A 23,101-nucleotide genomic window follows, 5' to 3' on the forward strand; every position below is an offset into this window, starting at 1 on the left:
TAATAAAACTAGTGTAGGTACCCTATAACCAAAAAACTCTTGTCCGAATTGAATATTGATTTTTCAATTTTTGCTTTCGGATTTTTGAATATTTGAATTTTCAATTTTGGAAAAATCTTATTGACGATTTTGGACTTGGATTTATTTCATAATTCATTTCAGTGTGGTGTAAAACAGAACAGAGAAATAGCAAAAATTAATTACTTTGGTTACCAATACATAAATAGAAAATTTTAGAAAAAAGAGGATATTTTTATCAAATCTGGGGAACCCTCTTGCCAGGTCCCCCGGACCTCGCTTGTTACTTTTTTTTTTTCGTTTAATGTACCTATTATTTATTTTAAATTTTCACGAATCATGCTGTATAGGTACCTACTACCTACTCACTTTGTGAAATTCAGTGCATTAGTCTACAATGGATTGAACGAAAAATTTCATTTTTAGAATACCTACTCGATCCAGATTATTGCAAAAAAATTGTAAAAATTCTATTAGGTACTTACATTGAAAATAATGCCCTAAATAAACTAGGTACCTAGTTTGTGTTTTTTTCAAAAAAAAATATTTTAATTTTATTTCATCTTATTATATTATTGAATAAAACTAAGTAGAGCAGAAAAAAATCTTGGATTTTTACACAAAAAAATTCGTGTTTATCACCAAGTTGATCAAACACTTGGAAATTTTTATAATGAGTGGGAGAAGTGGGGATCAATTAACGGAAATCGTAAAATAAAATGTTGCTTCTCAGCGCTGCAAGCAACATTTTTTTGAAAAATGCTGATTTTAAGCCATTTACTACACCATTTTCAATAGTTTTTTCAACGTGAGATTGAAAATCCAAATAAAAGTGACCTTATGAGGGTTTTTTATTCGTTTTTGAGCACACATAACACATGAAAAATATTCAATAGCAGAATTGTTGTGTTTGCATTGATTATTCTCCATCTCCTCCACCAATTTCCTTTCGTGAGACCGACGGACAATGGCCTTGTTCGACGCAGAATGTCAAATCTATCTCTTGGAACTGGATTGTTATTCCCAAGACAATTTGGGTAGGGGCTACAGGCGAAAAAACACTCACGCATTATATGCGTGAGATGACCGACTTTACTTTAAATACAAATCTTTTACGAACAAATTGAGTCACTTTTTTGAAATACATATTTGTATAGTTTACAATCGAATCGAATCATTTACGAACGATTGGTGGTTAAATAAATTGATTGATTTCTAGGTGAATCACTCGCGAACGAATTGAATAATAGTTGGTGAATCATTCGCGAATGAACTGAATAATGTTTAGTGAATCATTCGTGGACGAATTAAATTTTTAAGTGAATCATTCACGAACGAATTACCTTGTATAATTGACTCGTTTGCGAACGAATTGAATCATTTTTGGTGAATCATTCGCGAACGAATTACCTTGTATAATTGACTCGTTTGCGAACGAATTGAATCATTTTTGGTGAATCATTCGCGAACGAATTTATTCGTATAAGTGACTCGTTCGCGAACGAATCGATTCATTTACTTGATTTTTGGTGAATCATTCTCAAACGAATTGAATAACTTTTGGTGAATCATTTGGGAACGAATTGAATAATTTTTGGTGAATCATTCGCGAACGAATTGATTCGTATAACTGACTCGTTCACATACAAATCAATTTTCATTTACTTGATTTTTGGTGAATTATTCACGAACGAATAGAATAACTTTTGGTGAATCATTCGCGAACGAATTGATTCATAAATTAAAGAATTGATCAATTCGTTCGCGAATCGTTATATCAAAAAATGAGTCAATTCGTTCATAAAATGATTCCCTTAAGTAAATGAATTAATACTCTCGTGAACAATTCACTGAAAAGTGAATCAATTTATACGCAATTCTGGAAAATAATTCTTGAGCGATCCATAATAACACTAGAGGCTCCAAAATGGCCAAAAATGGTGAAATTCAGTTCGGAGGGGGAGTTGATATTAGTTTCAGAATTAATTTTCACCGTTTTTACTGAATATGCACCAAAACATTGAGGAAAAAAACACAAATCGCCGAAAATGTTCAATTTTGAATGTTCAAAAATTCGCTAAAAATTGAAAAATCAATTTGGGCATCTGAAATTTTGATGGGGGGGGGGGTCCAGACCATATACTCTTTTCAAAAATGACAGTCTCGTTCAAATCAGAGGCAGACAATTCGAGTGATTTCCTTTTGAGTACCATTTCCTACATTCACAAGTATGATTGTTTTGCTAACAAACCTACACGAAAACTGTAGTACATACCTATTTTAAAGAAGTTAATAAAATTGTATAACCAGTTTGCCGTGAATACGCTCTTTCATTTTCCGTGACTGATTCCTTATCAACTTGGACCAGAAAATATAAAATCTGGTATTTTGATTTCGCGTATTCTGTTTTTTAATAATTTTCTTCTATAATTTAGTGAAATAACCACCTTCGTCCCCATCCTTGACCTTCAACGATGGTGAAGGAACCTTGTAATTTTCACAGCTACACAACTTTGAAGGCTTACCTGCATGTACTTTCGAAGCTGGTTAAACTTGAAGCACCTAAATATGTTTGAGGTATTTAAGGACCCCTAATTTTGATCAAATTTCAAATGAAAAACTGAAAAGTGAAAGTCTGAAGTAGCATTGTCATTGTTACTAATTCAAAGGCACCGATTAGACTAAGATCTCAACATTACATTTCCCATTTTTCTATCCACTTTTACTTTTAAAAGCTCCAAAAATGATATGTTTTTTGTTTAAACGCGTGCTTGTTTTACATTTTATATGTTGACATAAAGCGACAGCCCTACAAAAAATGTCAATACTTGTTTTGATTATTTTATCGATATTATGCGACGATTTCTTATTTGTATTTCGAATTATAGATGAAGTATTGTAAAAATTTTCCGGATCCGCCCCATTTTCTTGTATGTATGTACCTAGTACATACCTTACCTACCTATTGCAAAAGTATAAGTTGACGTAAAAATTTTCCAAAAAACTCGTAAATCATAGAGAATTGCAGCTTACGTCTAAAATTACCATAATCTTGTAAGCGTAACTTGTAAATCAATTTTAATGGTGACACGCAATTTAGTATAACTGTGAACAATACGGTCGTAGATTTGCGGCTTTAATTTTTTAAACATTCACAGTCCATTACTCGACATAGGTAATTTCAAGTTGAAATTTAACCCGATTACTCGCTCATAACTATATACGAATTGTTACTCCAATCATAATGAGTTATGCCAACAAAAATAGACTAATGATTTTGAAATAAGCGACATTTTCCAATATGATAATCTGTATTATGGCCGTTGGTAATGAAATGTTAATCAAATCGGGTGTAGGTAAATTCGAGTAGACCCTGAAAATTACCATCGTTTGCATTTCACCTTCTACTATTACATTCTAAATAAATAATACCTTTGGCGGGAAAGAAAAACTATGTAACTTTCACGTCGTCTTCGAAGGTATATTATAAGGTAATGGCTATCGAAAGAAGAAGAAAAAAAAGAGGCAACAAGAGGAAGAGAAGAGAAAAGAACCCTTACGTATTCTTACGTAGGTATACGACCGATTTATTTTTGGAAAGACCTTTTTAAATGCCTTTATGATACAAATGATGGTGATACGGTAATCCTTTGGCCAATTTTATAAACTTACAAGGGATATTTATTCGTCGTAGGTTTCAATATTTTGCTACACGTACTCGACGAAATTTATAATCTTTTATGTTTTTCATCTTTTTCATCCCAAATACTTATAAACATCTCTATTTTACTCGGCGAAAGCAACTTGGAAATGGAGTAAAGCGAAAAATCCGAATAGATTGTTTACTTTAAAAATACTTGTAAAACGTAAGTTGGTAATTTTTGAAAATGCTTTTCACGTATGTATTCGGTGGAGAAACCGTTTAAGGAATTTTTGAATTATTTCTTCCGAGCACGTATTTTATTAAGAAGATGCGTTCGTATATAACTCGACAGAGTAAAATTTAACGTTTTCCTTTTCTTTTTCGTTTTTTTTTTTCACTTTTCCACTTTGAGTCGCAGCCTTAGAAATGAAAAAATCGCGCTACATAATTCTATATATATCTGCTTATTTAAAATAATTTTTTTCCCATTTTTAGATATTTTTCACTCGAGTAAACTTAACAACGTTAGTAATGAAAATTTCTGCATATTATACGTGATGCGTTTTGTCATAGGATTTAAAAAGATTTATTTTGACATTTAGGTTCGAAAGAAGAGAAGAAAAAAAATTTAATGAAATGGTAGCGTATAACGAGGAATTTAACGGACGAGAAACGAGAAGAAAAAAACTTAGACCGTAGAAATTATTTCCGGCGTACATCAAATTTTTTCAAGCGTATTTGTCTGTAGCCTACTCCAAGTGTGCTGAAAAAAATTTGAACCTTTTAAATTAAATTTTTCTATATCGGTCATATCGGCAGGTATTAAGGATTTTTTAATGAAATTATCTGGTTTTGAAAATTTTCAACGATTTGCTTCCTGTTTTTCTTACTTATTTTTACCTCTTTCCTTGTGGTAGGATTGGAAAAATGTACTTTGTTAATTTATTTTGTCAAGTTTTTCCCAGCTTTACGTCTTATCAAGAGACCTATAAATTATTCTTGTAACTAACGGTTGTAAAATGAATGTAGAGCAGGAATGAGTATCGAGTTTTTTCACGTTGTCGTAGGTTAAATTCATCCAACGGTGTAAAATTGACACATTAATCCGCCAAAGGGAATCATTTAAAATGCATAGCTGCTTACCTACGTTTTTTATCGGTACGTAGATACTTTCATGGATGGGAGGGGGGGGGGGGGGTGAATTCTGCCATTTTTTACAAAGCGTTCGATGCATAAGATGAGAACGCACAAAATTTGAGAATTTTTTTTCAAGTTTCAAAAGTTTATATCTACTTACTCGTAAAATTATAAGTAAGTAATTCATCCACAACTAAATCTTGAACGAATTAGAAAGAAATGATAGAAAAAATAACAGGAATGAAAAACCCTCTCACAAGATACAAAAGCAATTTGCCACCATGTACCGTGTCAGGAAAATAATAATGCGCAGTCCGTTCATTGCTCACAGGCAGATCAACTCAACAAGTTGAGTTAAATTTTCAACTAAGAGGTAAGGCATAGTTTGTCAGCCTGGTTAAAAGTGTATCTATTCGGTAAAATAAATGGAAGAAAATAGCCGCTATATAAGTTACCGTTTCCTATCCTCCGGGATATTGGAAAAGTTTGCGGTGAGTCAAGTTTTACGACTGTGAGATGTCTTTTGGCATCTCTAGTACAATGTTTAGCTTTACTTTATTATTACTCGAAACGAGAAGTGTACACGGTGCAGCAGTTCAGCCAAAGATGTTCCATATTCAGTGTGGCCGGGGCCTGATTAATATTCAACGTACGCTTTCATTTACAGCAGTACCATCATAGATATAGTAATAAGAACGAAATTGATATTAGACTCGTGGTACACTCAAATTACACTACCTACCAATCTGTTCGCAAACGTCCACGAATGTTATCTTTCAAACGAGCATATAAGTTAGCGACGTAATGGTGAAAAGTTCAATGTCGTAAATTTAAACCGCTGTTTTGGACTATAACTCGAAAATCGAGAATATTCGTAGATAGCTGGGTGCATTTCTCGTGTAAGTTTATTTGTACGTACATAAGTGTGAGTGAATATGTGTACTAGGGGGCTCCACTCCCTGGGTCGCTTCGCCCAGATTGCTGGCTCGAGATTCCAGAAATTTCAAAACTCATTAATTTGAATTTTTGTGAACTGGTATTTGGCCCGTATGGGTTCAAATTGCTTCAAATTTTTGGATTTTATGTTGAAATACAGAATTTAGAAAACAACATTTTTCCTTAATTTTTCTATGTTGATTATTTAGTACCCCATTTTCCAAATTTGAATTGAAGCCCTTAAAATAAAAATTGGACCTCCGCCGCTATATTTTCAAGAGCAAGTACTCGTCTAGAGCTTTCAATTTAAAAAAAAAATTGGCATTTAAGCTTTAATAGGAGCTGAATGGAAAGTGGCTGAACTTTTCCATCTTCGTAAAACTATTGATTTGAGTATAAGGTAACTGGATTTTCACATGGTCAACTTTAAAAACGTTACAATGCATCGTTGATAAATCAAATTAGAATAAGCATTGGGTATATGTAACTATATTAAGTACCTATAATACTCTAAGGTGATATACGAGTATACAATGTGGCTGCATCCTTATTTATAAGATCCACTTTTATCAGTCTGACAGGAAGTTCGAGCTAAACCGGGAAATTCATTTTGGAAGTCTGTTACCTCCACCAATGATGTCGATTACTGAATTCAATTCCTTATCGATCATACTCGTATATTTCGTGTTTTTGAGCGTTCTTAGAATACATTAAACTGAAATTTAATATCGTCGTCGTCGCACGTACTGAAATGGTGGGTAGGTATTTTTCATATGTCTTTAAAAAAAGGTCGACGGAGAAATTTTTCGAAAATGTTTTTATTAGGTACCTTGGTGGAAATGAGTGCTGTTATAATTAGTTACGTGGATTTGAATTTTCTCTTCAAATTTTTCACTTGTTCACAAAGTTTGAAAAAACCTTGAAAAAAATACCTACTACTTTCTTCAAATATGTATGTAGATAAAAATTGACGAAGAAGTTTACTTTGAGTGGGAGACTACTTGGAAAAGTTTTGAGCCCCTTAGTCGTCCAGGGAGCTGAGCCAGAGTTTTTCAGAGTAGGCTTATTTTTGAAGTGCTGTCCCTTATTTACCCCTGTGGCTTTTGAATGAGATTTATCTGATCAGTTGATCAAAAAATTTCAAATTTTGAAGAAAATTTAATCTTGCCTCAAGGTGAAAGCAAAATAATAAAGCAATTTTTTTAAAAATGAAATTCTTTCCTCTACATTTTCAATTTTTTAATCAATTAATTATTTTCAGGCATGTTGTTTTATTTGTCATCTTGCCACCTCCGCCAACTTGCCCTCCTTATGCCCTATTTTTGTGTTGATTTTTAAGTAATTTTTTTGCAGTAGCCTTGAATTAATTTTTTTCATGGTGATTTGGGATAAATTTTTCAGGAGTGAACTAGGATAAAGTTTTTGGTGGTGATTTAAAAAATTTTCTAATTTCAAATTTTTTTGTGGTCAGTGAGGAGTGATTTTGAATTAGTTTTTTTGACAAAACTGAAGCGACTTACTCGAAAGTTTAAAAACAATAAACAGCTGACGTAGTATCTGCTTGAAATTTTTCTTGCACTTGCTGAAAGGAGTGAAGAAAATTCTAATTGTGAAAATTGGATCAAAACGATCACGAAAAAAAATGTTCATCGAATATTTTGATTCGCTGAACAGAAATCCAGCGTTAGTTTTCTGTAAAAGAAATTTTAAATGGTGGAAAAGTGTTGTAAGATTGATGAAAAATCGTAATTTTGACGATTCGCAATTCTTCGAGTGGTTGTTATAGAAGACAAAAAGTGGTCTTGAATTTCGTATTCAATAGTAGGTCAAGGAAGTTCGGAAACTCAAACCAAAAAAAAGCAGAAAGCAAAAAATCACGATTTTTCCAAAAATGACCCAGCTTTGAAAACTAGCCTGGCTCAGCGGCTCAACCTTCTGAGTGGCAGGGGCTCGAAATTTTTCTGAGTGGCCTCTTACCAAAGTCAACTTCCTCGCGAATTTTCGTCAAATTTCAGGATATTTTTAAAAAATCAAACCAAATTATTTCGATATCCCTTTCTCTCCCTCACTTCAAAGAAATCGAACGCTTTGTAGCAATTGGGGTGGGGGGGGGTAAGTATGTAGATACGCTTATTACATTTTGGCAAGCATGTTTTTTCGCTTATTTCTTAAAATTTGAGTGAATTTTAATTTTAAGGGCTGAAATAGCTTCTACGTCTCATCTTTATTATTTATTTTAAGGCACTCGTCCTCTGAATTTCCAAACTTCAGTTTGTGATCGGATTTGAGTGAATGATTTGAGAGAAAATTCAGTCTATCATAATGAAAAAAATATATACCTATTTATCTATTTATTATACCTATTGATTACAAAAACGATGTGAAATAAGTTGCCTACATAATTTGCTAAACTACGAGCAAGTCTTATAAGAAAATGGAAGTTAAACTGCACGTCTGAAAATTTCAGCACAGATTGTCGTTGTCGATGATCAAGGACGCTTCCACCCTTGCTTCTCAAAATGAGCTTCTTATTTATAGAAACTGAGCAAAAAATAATAGGTAAGCAACTCCTCATGCAAATAAAAAAAAATATTTAAAAATACGGAATAAGACATTTGGTCTGAAAAGGCACCTGGTACATCGTACATCCACCCATTACTTATTTGATAAATTAATCTATGATTCAACTAAGAATGTGATTCCACCTATGGCTTCTTTGTAGAAAATCAAAAAGAGAAAGAGAAAAACACGCGATAAAGTTTCTCATCGAATTTAAAGAAACACGATTCTACCTCAAAACTGCTAGATTTAGTAGACGTAAATATCTTTAATTCATGTAATCGGACGCGTCAGCATCAGAAGCTTCGTATGTAATATGATAAAGATATCATATATCCTACACGTGCTCATATACTACTTTCAACGTGCATCATCAATCAAACAATTTCGAAAGGAGATAATCGATAAAAGTGAAACAACCACATTAATTCAAACTGTCCCGTATAGACCTTTTCAATATCTTGCATTGTACATATTATAATCGTCGCTAAAACCAATTGGAAATTCGAGTGTAGGTATTTCAGTAATTACGCGATGTTTGTACATACGTACGAGATGTAGGTTTTATGGTAGGTATGCTGCAATGAAGTACCTATAGGAACAGGAAGGTTTTGACCTATTAACAAGTGAACCGGACTATCGTCGTTAATTGCGTGATTGACTTTCGCATGTTTAACGGTTTAGCAATGAAAACGCTGAAAAAGGTATAACATTAACGCGGGTAAATTTGCGACATGAAATTCTATATCACGCATCGCAAAACTTCCAAACTCCGTAATAATTTCGGTAGGTAAAAAAAAAATTCTCAGTAAAGTCCCGCTGGTTTTTTTTTTACCATCGCTGCGCATTTTCATAGAACAGACGCAGACATGGAAAAACCCACTCAAAGAATACATCTCGTACTTAGATGATGAGCACGATGCCATAATATGACAACTAGGTATCGTCACGTTGCTGCGATGAAATTTCAATATGAAATTTTTATCTTCATTGACAGGTAAAATTTTATTCAAAACGTGATATTTCTTTCCCGTTTAACAATAAGACAGAAGTAAAAACACGTAGATTGATTGACAGTTACCAAATGTCGTCTCTATATTGATAAAATAAGACTGCGCGATGTTGTGTAAAAGAATTGTATAAAATTTAAACTTTTATTACTAGCATTGTAAAAATATGTAACAGAAAAAAATCAGAATTTTTCGAGGAATCTTTTCATCTATCGAAAAAAATATTATTGATGTAGGTGTATAATGTTGATTGTGTGTCCAATGAACATAATAAAGTAGGTACCTACCAAAAAACACCCCCACATAATGTTAAAAAAAAACAGACTATTTTGACTGCAGAGGGAACTTTGAAAAAAAAATTCGACATTATTATTATTTCATTTTAAAAACTTATCGAGTAGCTGATTCTTTATTAAAAGGTTCTAGTTGCAAATCTAATTACAAAGTGGTAGCTTTTATACGGAAAGATTATCAACCAAAAATTAAGTGGTTTATTAAAAATTTAAGGTCTAAAAATTATCATTATTTTTTCAACGCGCATTAAAATGACGAGAAAAAAACTTCCATAACTAATTTACTTTGGTTAATTAAAAAAAAGTTGGTCATATTTATGGTCAGCTCATTTATATTTACAAGTACATAAGTACCTATGGTATTCATCTATGTACAAGAGCCAAAAATACAATTCTCGATGGTTAAAAATGCAGCACCGGGTTGGAAATTCTCCACCAGGAAAAAGCATCGAAACAAAAATACGAACAAAGTTCGAGGGAGTTTTTGTAAATCTGCAGCGGTTTCTCGACATTTTTACACTTGTTAACTCTCGAATCCTAATTTCATTTTCTCTACTCAATACGAGAAAGTACGACCGTAAAACCTTTTCAAATTTCCAATACCTTCAATGACGTAGACGGTTAACAAACTCGAGCATAACATTATTTCAACATCTGCTGAAAACTTTCTCGTAATTTTTTTCCAATAAACTCACTATATTTTTTTAAAAATAGGTAAATAAATTCCAACGAGTTTACTAGGTACTAATAACATTTGTTAAATCGTTAACGCGATGAAATGCAGATTGCGAATGTGTTAAAATGGAGTGTTTTTCAATTTTTTGGATCTCATCTGATCTACTAATGTGGGCAGTGGTTTTCAAGAATTTTAAATTGTGTGATTTTTGAGAATCGAAAATTCTTTTTTGAGCTGATATTCCTGAAATTTTGAGGCAACCTCTTAATAGTGTAGATCAGGTGGCCAATAAGCAGCAGCCAAAGTTACAGGTCCTGATGAAGTTCTTTTTTTTTTTTTTGAAGAATTTAAACTCACTGTAAAGGCTTTAAAATACACCAAAAATGATGTTTTCCGAGTTGGAGGGTTGTAACGAAGTTAATTATTTACGTTGGCTTGTTTATTTGGAAAAGAAAATATTTTAAGAGAGAATTCATCGAACGTGTAAAAACGATCTTTTGATATTTTCAAAATTTGACCAAAAATTCAAAAATGAACTTCAGCATCAGAAATTTTAGTTAATACGAGGGCTTCAAGACTCGTTTTTACTATTTAAATTACAGTAAAATCGTAGCAGGCATTCGCATATAATTATACACGATTAATGAATAAAAAATTGACCACGATTATACACAAAAAACGTATAGAATTTGTTGTAGTACGTATCACGCGATTAGTTATTCTCAGGTACGCGCTGGTTGTAAATTCAAAACTTCGTTTAATCAACGTCACACGAGTTATTATTTAATAGTGCGCATGGAAAACAATTTTTAAACAAAAAATCAGCGCCTTTTTACCGTCTCAATTCAATGAAAATCAAGTTACCATGAACAAATCGAATTTTAACTTCATTCTCTTTACTTATCTGCAGCGAAAAAAAAGCGACAAGGTAACGATAAAAAAAGAGAAAAAAATCCCTATAAATAATCGAAATCCAATGTTGTTTTTCTCGTATTCACGCTTGTACCTTGCCTATAAATTTTTGAAAGTAATAGCTTAAAGTAGTTTCATTCGTGTACTTTTACGTAGGCCTATTTTCCCTTATAAATGGAGCGAACAAAAAAATAGATTACATTCGCATTTATACCAAGTTTTCATTTCAATCGGTTGAAAAATTATAGCTCACTTTTCAACATTGATTTACCTATAGGTATACGAATGCGTTTTTCAAGTTTACCATTATGTATCGGTATAATATACATTAGGTAAAGGTATGTATCCGCCAGCAGGTATTCTCTCATTCTTTAGAAATTTTTATTTCATTATTATTACCGCTATTATATTTTTTCTACATGGAAAAGAATTTAACTCGTGTAATACGCACATTGTCGTATACCTACTATTTGAAAGGGTTACGGAATTCTCGTCGTCGAGTGAGGAAAATATCTACTGGTATAATATTAAGCGTCGCGCGGTGTTGTATCGTGAAAATAATGCTTTTTGACATCGTTTTAATTTTTGTTTTGATGGAGAGAAAAGTTGCACGTGTTTGTAATACGAGTTAAATCGCTATTTAGTTTTTAGCCGGATTTTCTTTCCTGTCATCTCTTTCAGAACGAAAATATAGGCTATTATAGAACGCAACGCGAGTTGTGAGGGTTGACTTGTCGCAGGAATGGAGGTAGGTGGCGAGGAGTATGGGCAGAATGTGCTTTATGATCCTGAAAGTTTGTTTGAGCCAGTTTCAGTCGTGTTTTCGACATTTGCGAGTTATTATGCATGTTACGAACATGATGAATATACTTATATACTCGTACTTATTCTTTTCCTGTAAAATTGTTCAAAATTCATGGAAAGATTGAAGTAGTTTTTTCACTCGTATTACTCTTTTTCATAGATTACGGACAATATTAAAATGGAAAATTTTTCTCAAGATTTTTTGTTTGATTTGAGAAAAAATCAAACTTTCGTAGCGATCCAATCAAATCCTACTGGAGGAATGGGAGTTTGTGCCTTTGCCATTGAATAGAGGAAAGTTTTTTCTTCAAAAAACATTAATAGGCTATGTATGTACCTACAGGTAATAAAAATAGAACCTGAAAAAGGCATTTGTTTAGAGTTTCAAGAATATGGTAAAAATAATTAACTTTTGAGCACATGTTTTCGTTTACTTAGTGTGGCATGACCTTTGCTAATCAACAACGATGATAATCATTCACATGAAAAAATTCAGGTCATTCTAAAATTTGAGTCACGCTGGTCTTGAAAACAAAAAAAAACGAAAGTTGATTTTCTGACATTACGCCAGCCAGATTTTAAAAAACTTGAAAGAAACCCGATCAATTGGTGGGACGTTGACTTTTGAAAATTTGGGTGAAAACCGTTGATTTTCTCAGACATTTAAAAACTTGGAAAAAAACTATGGATTTTTTGACATCACCTATTTGTCTGACTTTGAAAAAAACTCAATGCATTAGGTGTGGAAAACATGCAGTTCTGGGATAAAAAGGAAGGATGAGAATAATTCCCTAACAAGTGAAAGATTACCAGTATCCTTATACGGATCTTTGTAATATCAAGAAGGAACTATTTACTTACCCCTTGCTAGCTCAGCTTATACCACATAAGTGTCGTCTACATCAACATAATAAACAGATCTATGCATAAATTAGGCTCAGGGATTCGCGAAATAATTGAAACAAAGATTCATTTCACCAATATAATCATTGTAGTTAAATCACATTTGGTCTCTTAAATATAAGGTTTTTCACAATGTAGGTACACATTAGCCATATAAAACGTAATTAGAAGAAAGTGCTGTGCTTGATTATCTAATCACATGTAAGATACAAATTCACCAATCCTTAAAAAGTGCAAATACTAAATACCCTATTGACAAAATTATGCATAAAAGCAGGTGTGTAGATGCTTATGTGTGAATTTGTACTTTTTTCAAAAAAAAACCAACATGCAATTCAGCCTGCGAATAGCATGCGTAAAAGTAATGTTAAAGAATGTAAAATGAAAGGAAAATTGAAAAAAATTGCCCCAGGCAGGGATCAAACCCTGGACACACAGTTCCTGTTTTTCTGCGTTACCTAGGCCACTCGGCCACTTTGCTGCTTGTGAAGAATGGAGTCATTTCTGCATAAATGTTTGTGCATTGTGAACTTATTAAATTTTTAACTCCACTCTTCGCAAGCATCAAAGTGGCCAAGTGGGTTAGATAACACAGTAAAATAGAAACTGAGTGTCCTGGGTTCAATCTCTGCCTAGGGCAAAATTTTTTCACTCATTTTTTCATTTTCCCTATTGACAAAAATTGTGCGTACAACATGCTGAAATGTATGCTTTTTTGCATATCACACGCATGCGTGAATTTGGACTTTTTCAAAAAATTGCATGCTATTCAGCCAGTGAATAGCATGCTTAAAAGTAAACTAAAAGTATGTACAAAAAGTGCGGAAATTTTAGCAGAAAAATTGCTCAAACTCACTGGCAATACTATCTACCAATTAATTGTGAATTTTAAGACATTCTAATTTCTAATAGATAATTTTTTCAAAAAAGTTGAAAAAAATTAAAAAATTTCCGGTGTGTGTGGGGATTGATCCCAGGTTCCTGCGATGTGCGGCCGCTTAACTCACTCGGCCACCTCGCAGCTTAATAGACTAGAGGTCATTTTTGCATAAATGTTATCAATTTTTGGACTTAGAAAAATTTTTACTCACTGGTACATTTTAGAAAGTACTTGGTTGCTAGATTGCTTCTGTTTAGCATGCGAAAATGTACATTTTTAACGCCATAATGCACGCTTTTACACCAGTCAAAAATCACGCACTGTTATGCATGCTTTTCAGCATAATTTTGTCAATAGGGTTATATTCTTGAACATTACTTTTACAGATGCTATTCGCAGGCTGAATCGCATGCTTTCTTTGAAAAAAGTCCAAATTCACGCATTGCTTGCGCTATGCATAAAAGCATGCGTTTTAGCATGCTGTTGCATAATTTTTGTCCATAGGGTAATAAAAGAACTTGAAACTATACACTCCTCAAGCGTTTTTATGAGGAAGCGGACTCAATCCAACGATTCATAGATCGCTTAGGACCATTCTGACTCACATATCTACCACAAAGGACAAACAAGAACTGATCTCATGATCGAATCTAGCTAAAATTATACGTGTAGTTTTGGGTCAATCTCAAGAGATTATAAGCTAGCGCTACGTTATCAAATGTGGGAAATATAAGAATGTTAAGAGTGTGAACCCCCACTGATTCTCAAATACACCCTTCGAATTCGCGAGTACTTACATCTTACCTTAATAAATCAAATGATCCTTAAGTTGCCAAGACCTAAAGGATCAAATTATCAAACCCTATAGGATCTCACCAACTTGGAGAATCATAACATAATGCACTGCCAAGACAGTGAAGCCATAATGCCACCTTTCATAGCATAGGTACTAAAATAATTATACTTGACCTCCCTATCAAACTTCCAAAACTGACTTTCTAATATTTTGTCAGACTTTTTTAAAATTTGGAACTCATATCCATGATTTGAAACTTTCCTGAAAGAGGAGACTTTATACTCATTTTTTTGAAGAATTTTTACAATTTTTTTTTCAACTTTTTTACTTTATTTTTAACAAATTTTCCAGCATAATTTTCACGAATTCGTCAAAATGTCTGCATCATTTTACACAATTTTTCTGATATTTTTATAGACTAATTTTTTTATGGATTTTCTTACTGATTTATTTTGATAATTTTACACAAATTTGTGGTCCATTCTTGATATGTACAAGGTATTTATACAGGTGGAATTTTCCTAGATATGGATAAAAAGCATTAGACTCAGTTGGCATAATGGCTTAATCAAGCCAGATCATAGAATTATTATACCAAGGCTTGGATATTTTTTCTCCAAAAAACTTTAAATATGGGCTTAAAAATACCTTTAAAAATGCCAAAAAATGTTCTAAAACCTGATTTTCTTTGCAGCATTTTGTGAAAAAAATGAAAAATTAGCCAAATACAGAACAAAAATTTCTATTTCCATTTATTTATTCATTGCATTAGTAAGTTCACAAAATGCGTTTCCTCCCCCCCTCGCAATTGAGCTACCTGTGTATATGAGTTTTAGTGCGGTGCTTCGGTAGAATCAAAGAGAAAAATTGAAGACTATATAACGTAAGAGACCAACAGGTTTCCCTTATGAGGATCATTTTCTGATTCCAACATGTTGAACTTTTGTTAAGAGACCAACATAGTTTAACTAGACCTATTCGTCGATGAATTTCGATTAATGGCTTGAAAAAGAAATGACTGAGGTCTAAGGGCATCTTGCAGTTGGAGACTGCTTTCAAAAAGATCACTCATGATTCATTCGCAGAACATAAGAACGAGGAAACATATTATAAGCACCTATATCTATGTTCAAAGCAGGTATAGGTAAACAAGTCCTTCGTATTCAAAAAAGAAAAAGAAATCCTTTAAAGAGAATTTATGTCTTGTGGTTTCCCATTTGAAAAATCTACCTCAAACCTCGACATTATTCTTACAAGCAAAACCTTTCGAGGAAATTTTTCGCGACAACTTACCTCTGTAATTCGTAAAGAATGCCAGTTAAGTATTTGTTCGGAAGTCGAAAAGTAATAAAATTCCTAACGTCTGGTCTGGATGCTACGTAATTCTTTACTTAGCTTTTAATACAGGACATATTATTCTAACAAACGTTTTATTAAAAAGGTAACCTTCTGCAAAATAAAATATTTCTCATAGATAGGTACTACGTATGTAGTACAAGTAGGTACCTATAAAACTACATAGCAAAACTATCACATTTATTCAACGAAGTTGTTCTTGGACAAGTGGTTATTCACGTCGTCGTTGGCGTCGAGTTTTTAACTTTTACTCGGTTTACGAATACGCCTATGGTATTAGTATGGTTTTCCACTGGAACGAAGTATAAATTTCGCAAAAGAAACAGTATAGACTTTATATAGCAGATTTTTCGATATTAATGTTAGTTTCGATTTGTATTACTTGACATCGACTCTCTGTTTACTCTCATCCTGTAGTTTTCTTTTTCCAATTTCTAAATTGCCGAATGCGAACGTCGTCGCCGCAAACGACACCTTCGATTCTTTATTTGTTAGCAGTGAAGTTTTTCAAAAGACCACATTCCAATTACCTACAGCGCTAACGCGCAGCGTTGCGAATTTGTTTGAGGGAATTTTTGTTCAAAAGAAATTAAAAACATTGTTTACCTGGTTGTTTTCATTGCTTGAGTAAAAAGATGTAGGCTAGTTTATCTAAGAAAGAAAAATGATAATAGGGGTAAAACCCCGGGCTATATTTCGTTAAAAGCTTAAGACAATATAAACAAAAGAATTAAAGGTATTAGATTTCAAATAAGTTTCTGTCCATTTGAAAATACAATTCTTTGTTAAGGTTTTAAACGAATTTCGAATTAGTTTCCGCGTCAATGCCAATGCAACCAGGTGTATATTTTATACATCTTACTACGCCTGCAAAAGTTAACAGGTAGGGCCCGAACTTATTTGAAAGCAGAAGTTTATGATCAATGAATTTCACCCTCGTGTTGGAATTACAAGAAAACCTCGCGTTTCACCATTTTATCCGACGAATTAACATCGATCTGTAGTCGAATTTCTTCAAGAGTCGAGTGAAATTTTTTAATATCGCCTAAAAGTAGCGAAATGACGCTTTTATAGAGTCTAATTGAATTCTTTCCCTTTGTTCATCAACTCGTAGGTATTTAATAATGGTCTTTTTACCGAGTTGAATTTTTTCGTTTCAAATTTACAAAATGTAAGGAAATATTTCTCGACGAGGTATATATTGCGTATGTAAGAGAGTGGGACTACCTACTTGAGCTAAATGTATTGTCATCGGGGAACTAATTTTAATTGAAAATGTGAGAAATTTGATATGGTTTTGGTTCTTTTGATATTTCTTATAATTATTCATTCCTCTTGTTTTATGTTTGTTGCAGATGAATCTTCTGAGGCTGAAACTAATATCAAAGGATTGGCTAAGTTGCCTTGTAATAAGATATATTTTACTGAAGACGGCAATTCTATGAAAAATCCCCTTCTTGTTATTTGGTACAAGTATGGTTATTCGGCGCCTATTTACAGGTAAATAAATAATACCATACTTATTTGACATTTCTGATTTTTTCATGTACTTAAGACACCAAATTAATGATCAGATCTACTTAGATCTGGTTAGATGCTAGGTCTTCTCTATTGGATCAGACCCCGTCTGAACTTATCGTAATCCAATCTAAACTTTGATCTGGCCACAATTGTATATTGCTCACATCCAATAATTTTCTGCAGGGATGCATGAACTTCAAACAATTGCAAATCTGGCATACCTACTTAATTGCGTTAAGATGCAGGTAACACTGACAAAAGGGCCAATTTTAAGTTTTTAAAATGCTCTCAAAATTGATAAATTTTCCTGCTAGTTGGAATATCTCGTTTGTCAGTGTCTTTCCAATCTTCCATTTTGAAAAAATTGTGACCGAAACGTACTGTACTCTGACCGATGGAGTCAAATAAAAAAATAAATAAAAAAAAAACAATGAATATTCGAAATCATCCGACTTCAAATCGACTAGAACCAACTGGTCACAGTACATTTCCATAATTTTACAAATTTCAATTTTATATACGCCCAAAATCCTTTCATTATCAAACTTTATTTAAAACCTTAAAAAAAAAAAAATCGAAAATTGCAGAACTTTCTTCAAACTGATAAAATGCTCTATCATTATTGTTTCTGCCTTCCTGCCTTTTCGTCTTTAAGCCTTTACGCCTTTACACCTTTACACCTTTACACCTATACAGTGGGTGTTTTCAGACCCAAAAAAGGACCTGTGGTTGAGACAAACACTGTTTTAATCAGTGGATGTTTTCTGACCCAAGTACGGACCTGTGGTTGAGACAGACACTGCTTTAATCAGTGTGTGTTTTCAGACCCAAGTAAGGATCTGTGGATTAAGCGTACACAGTTTTCAATCAGTGGGTGTTTTCAGACCCAAGTAAGGACCTGTGGATGAGTCTGACACAGTTTTCAATCAGTGGGTGTTTTCTGACCCAAGTACGGACCTGTGGTTGAGACAGACACTGCTTTAATCAGGGGAGGGTCATTCCATGTCAATTCGACCCGGCTTTTTGAGTCATGTCTTTCGATTTCGCTCAAATTTTTTTTACAATATCTACACACCCAGTAAGTAAGAAACCAGCAATCAGTTTTGTCCCACCCCCCTCAGGAGGCGGGTGGGAGGGGCTTCCATTATTTTCACATTGTCTCGAGGTACTCAACTTCAGCAGCGCATTCCTCCGAAGCTATGATACATTGATCAAAACTGATTTCACAGTTCAAACAGGAATTAAATTTTGAATTTTTTAAGCATTTTGAAATTTGCAAAAGTTGAAAGTTGAACTTTCAAATTGAAAGTTCAAATTTCAAAATGGCGCTGTAAGTGGGAGCTACCATTAAAAAATCTGAAAAAATTACCATCGATGTATCTTTTGATGCTTTTTTGAAATATCCTATTTTCAAGATGGGATCTCTCAATTTGAGGGGGAGTACCCCCACCGTCAATTTTGGGCAAAACTTTCGAAAAAAAACCTGGGGCATGTGACATGTTGAATTGTATGTTTTTGGTGACGTCGAACACGAATATGACGTCAGACTTTTGATTGGACCCCATCCACGGCCCCCAGCGCCTCCCCAAAGGGGGTAAAAGTCGAAAAAATGATTACATTCGTGTGACACATGAAATAGTATGTTTTTGGTGGCGCTGAATACGAATATGACATCAGATTTTGAATTGGTCCCCATCCACGGCTCTCAGCACCTTCCCAAAGGGGGTAAAAGTCGAAAAAAATGATTTCATTCGTGTGACATATGAAATTTTTGGATTTATACCTATTTGGGGAGGTTCTGGGGGCTATGGGTGAGGCAATTTGAAAATCTAAGGCTATATTCGTGTTCAGCGATATCGAAAACATACTAAGTATTTCATGTGTCACACGAATGAAACCATTTTTTTGACTTTTACCCCCTTTGGGGAGGTGCTGGGGGCCGTAGATGGGGTCCAATTCAAAATCTGACGATATATTCGCATTCAGCGTCATCAAAAACATGCTATTTCATATGTCACACGAATGAAATCATTTTTTTCGACTTTTACCCCCTTTGGGGAGGTGCTGGGAGCCGTTGATGGGGACCAATTCAAAATCTGATGTCATATTCGTATTCAGCGTCACCAAAAACATACTATTTCATGTGTCACACGAATGTAATCATTTTTTCGACTTTTACCCCCTTTGGGGAGGCGTTGGGGGCCGTGGATGGGGTCCAATCAAAAGTCTGACGTCATATTCGTGTTCGACGTCACCAAAAACATACAATTCAACATGTCACATGCCCCAGGTTTTTTTTTCGAAAGTTTTGCCCAAAATTGGCGGTGGGGGTACTCCCCCTCAAATTGAGAGATCCCATCTTGAAAATAGGATATTTCAAAAAAGCATCAAAAGATACATCGATGGTAATTTTTTCAGATTTTTTAATGGTAGCTCCCACTTACAGCGCCATTTTGAAATTTGAACTTTCAATTTGAAAGTTCAACTTTCAACTTTTGCAAATTTCAAAATGCTTAAAAAATTTAAAATTCAATGCCCGTTTGAACTGTGAAATCAGTTTTGATCAATGTATCATAGCTTCGGAGGAATGCGCTGCTGAAGTTGAGTACCTCGAGACAATGTGAAAATAATGGATGCCCCCCACCCGCCCCCTGAGGGGGGTGGGACCAAACTGATTGCTGGTTTCTTACTTACTGGGTGGGTAGATATTGTAAAAAAAATTTGAGCGAAATCGAAAGACATGACTTTCAAAATCTGCTTTTCTGGGTCGAATTGACATGGAATGACTCGGAGGGGGTTTCAGACCCAAGTAAGGTCCTGTGGATGAGTCTGACACAGTTTTCAAACTCAAAAAAGGACCTGTGGTTGAGATAAACACTGTTTTAATCAGTGGGTGTTTTCAGCCCCAAGTAAGCACCTGTATTTGAGGCGAACACCGTTTCAATCAATGGGTGTTTTCTGACCCAAGTAAGGACCTCTGGTTGAGACAGACACTGCTTTAATCAGTGGGTGTTTTCAGACCCAAGTAAGGATCTGTGGATTAAGCATACACAGTTTTCAATCAGTGGGTGTTTTCAAACCAAAGAAAGGACCTGTGGTTGAGACAAACACTGTTTTAATCGGTGGGTGTTTTCAGACCCAAGTAAAGGCCTGTGGATTGAGCGTACACAGTTTTCAATCAGTGGGTGTTTTCAAACCCAAGTAAGTACCTGTGGTTGAGACAGACACTGCTTTAATCAGTGGGTGTTTTCACACCCAAGTAAGGACCTGTGTTTGAGACTAACTTCGTTTCAACCAGTGGATGTTTTCAGACCCAATTAAGAATCTGTGGATGAGTCAGGTCAGACACAGTTTTCAATGAGTGGGTATTTTCTGACCCAAGTAAGGACCTGTGGTTGAAACAAACACTGTTTTAATCAGTAGGTGCCCATGATTCATGGAGACTAGATACGTATGTTTTCAGACCTAAGAAGGGACCTGTGGTTCAGACAAACACGGTTTTAATCAGTGGGTCTTTCCAGACCAGAATGAGTCTGTTATGATCATTTTAAAAAATTCAAAATTTCAAGTCTTTGCAGCTAAATCAGCGGCACCTTTGCGATACAATTTGAAAATCAAAAACTTGAAAAATTTTCACTTAATAGGTAAAATTCCTTCCCAATTTGTAATTGGAACAACATGCAAGGCTACCAAAATTCGAAGTACCCAGTCTACCTACTCGTACTTCATTTCCAACATTAAGCATTCAAATTTCAATTGCATCACATCAACGAATCTTTTACTCTTTACTCTGAAACCGAAAACTGCAGCTTTGAATTTTTTTTCCTAATTCATTGATATGTTTTTACTCAATTGAAAATCATGATGAAAGGAAAAAAATTATAGAACGATGTGACGGACAGTCTCATTTGCATAAATAGTTTTTTCTCAATTGAAAAAGCATTGGTGAGCAATTAATACAGTCGTCCAACTGATCAAAGCTTGTAATAGACCCATGTTTGAAAAAAAAACTGCAATTACTCGTATATTAAACTGAACTACGGTGCGAAACTATGAAAACTCATTTAGTAGAAAAATTCATTTGTAAACCATTCGATCAAACAATGGAAATAACAAACATTCTTTTTTTCTCTCTCGGATCGATTGAGTTTTAAAAACAAATAATTTGACGAACAGTCACCCTGTGTGCCTAGCTGCCTACCTATCTACCTATCTAATGTGGTACATCTACACCCACCCTCATATTTCCATGTGCATGATTAGGCGTATGAAATGTCCATACTATCAGCAAATCTCAATTATTTCTCAATACTTACTAAACAAGGACCCCCCCCCACTTCACGATGTTTTTTTTTGCGTTAACTCGTTGATTTTGTTAACTTTTTATCAGTATAGTCTGCAGAAGAATCTCTTCAAAAAGTTCCAAAAATTTAATTTTTACAATTTTGTCGAAATCCAAAAACACTGGAGTCGCAGAAACATAAGATAAGTGGATTTTTCCGGATGAATTGAGACATACTTATGGAGCAAACTACATACAAAGAAATAAAATTGCACAATTAAAAATTTGCTACAACCTGCGGAGGGTTACATTTCGCCTTGGGACGTCGAGATTTTCATATGTGCCGCAAACTAAAAGTGTGTAATTGTCTAATTGATCAATAGGCGTACTTAATTTCAACGTTGATAAAATTATAAAAACATCGCCTTTAACCATTCGCCTTCGGAAAACGTAATTTAAAAAAATGACGTAGAAAGAAACCATATCCCAGCTATATTAGAATTGTGTGTTGGTTTAGATTCTTATAAAATGCACATATCATTTGGTTAATAGGGGTTGCTCGTATTAAAAACGACGTGGTGCCCGGCTCTCGTACAGGCGTATATAATTTCTAGCGAAATAATTAATGAAATAAATTATCGCTATTTATTTTTCTTGCTTGCCTTTTCACGTGTGGTGTGCGGTTAAAAGTGATAATTAAGCTTGCGGTATGTGCGCTTGTTCTATAGGTGGCATAGCTATACTATACGTAATACGTATAGTGAACAAAAATTAATGCTCGAGTTTGTATTGTTTACATTGGTTAGCTCTCATTTGTTAGGCACCATGTTACCATGTGTTTTGAAAAAAAAACACAGGTATTTAATGCTGTTGTGTATGTTTTTCTTTACAGTGTGGATTTTCGGAATCGTACGTTGAGAAATGGCAATCATTGGTCTCCGGAAACTGTGTTCGGTTCGAGAGCTTATTTCAACGTCGAGGAATCTATTTTGTCGATAGATAGGGTGAAGGAGACTGACGCTGGGACTTATAAATGCAGAATTGATTACGATAAATTTCCGACGAAAAATTATATCGTTAATTTGTCCGTCATTGGTAAGTACCCAATTTTTTTTCTCATAAAAGCTTCGCTTTGATGTTGCAAAAGTACATATCTATTATGATATTTAAAAAATACGTCTTTGCATTATTTAAGGATATCGATGAATCGACTCTACTATTAAATTTTTGCTCTCGAATATTTCAAATGTATATGAGCAGTCGCTTGAGCACGAAACGAGTGAGAAGTTTTCCAGCTTTTTCCCCCGCACTGTTATCCTATTCTTGCCCATTTTGTACTATACAGAAATTCAGAACATTTGTTCAACAATACACT

The 23,101-nt window shown here is 34.1% G+C and overlaps 1 protein-coding gene across 2 annotated transcripts in view; it reads left to right on the plus strand.

Annotated features, from left to right (window-relative positions):
* LOC135836283 (nephrin-like) overlaps positions 1–23,101 on the plus strand; it is a 204,343-nt gene that overhangs the window by 125,566 nt on the left and 55,676 nt on the right. For both annotated transcript variants that reach the window (XM_065351025.1, XM_065351024.1), the window contains exons 2-3: positions 17,279–17,423; positions 22,619–22,821. In XM_065351025.1, the coding sequence (XP_065207097.1) occupies positions 17,365–17,423; positions 22,619–22,821 (262 nt within the window). In that variant the 5' untranslated portion in view covers positions 17,279–17,364. The remainder of the gene's footprint in view (positions 1–17,278; positions 17,424–22,618; positions 22,822–23,101) is intronic.

Source organism: Planococcus citri, chromosome 2, assembly GCF_950023065.1.
Source record: "Planococcus citri chromosome 2, ihPlaCitr1.1, whole genome shotgun sequence".
In the NCBI taxonomy this organism is placed as follows: Eukaryota; Metazoa; Arthropoda; class Insecta; order Hemiptera; family Pseudococcidae; genus Planococcus; species Planococcus citri.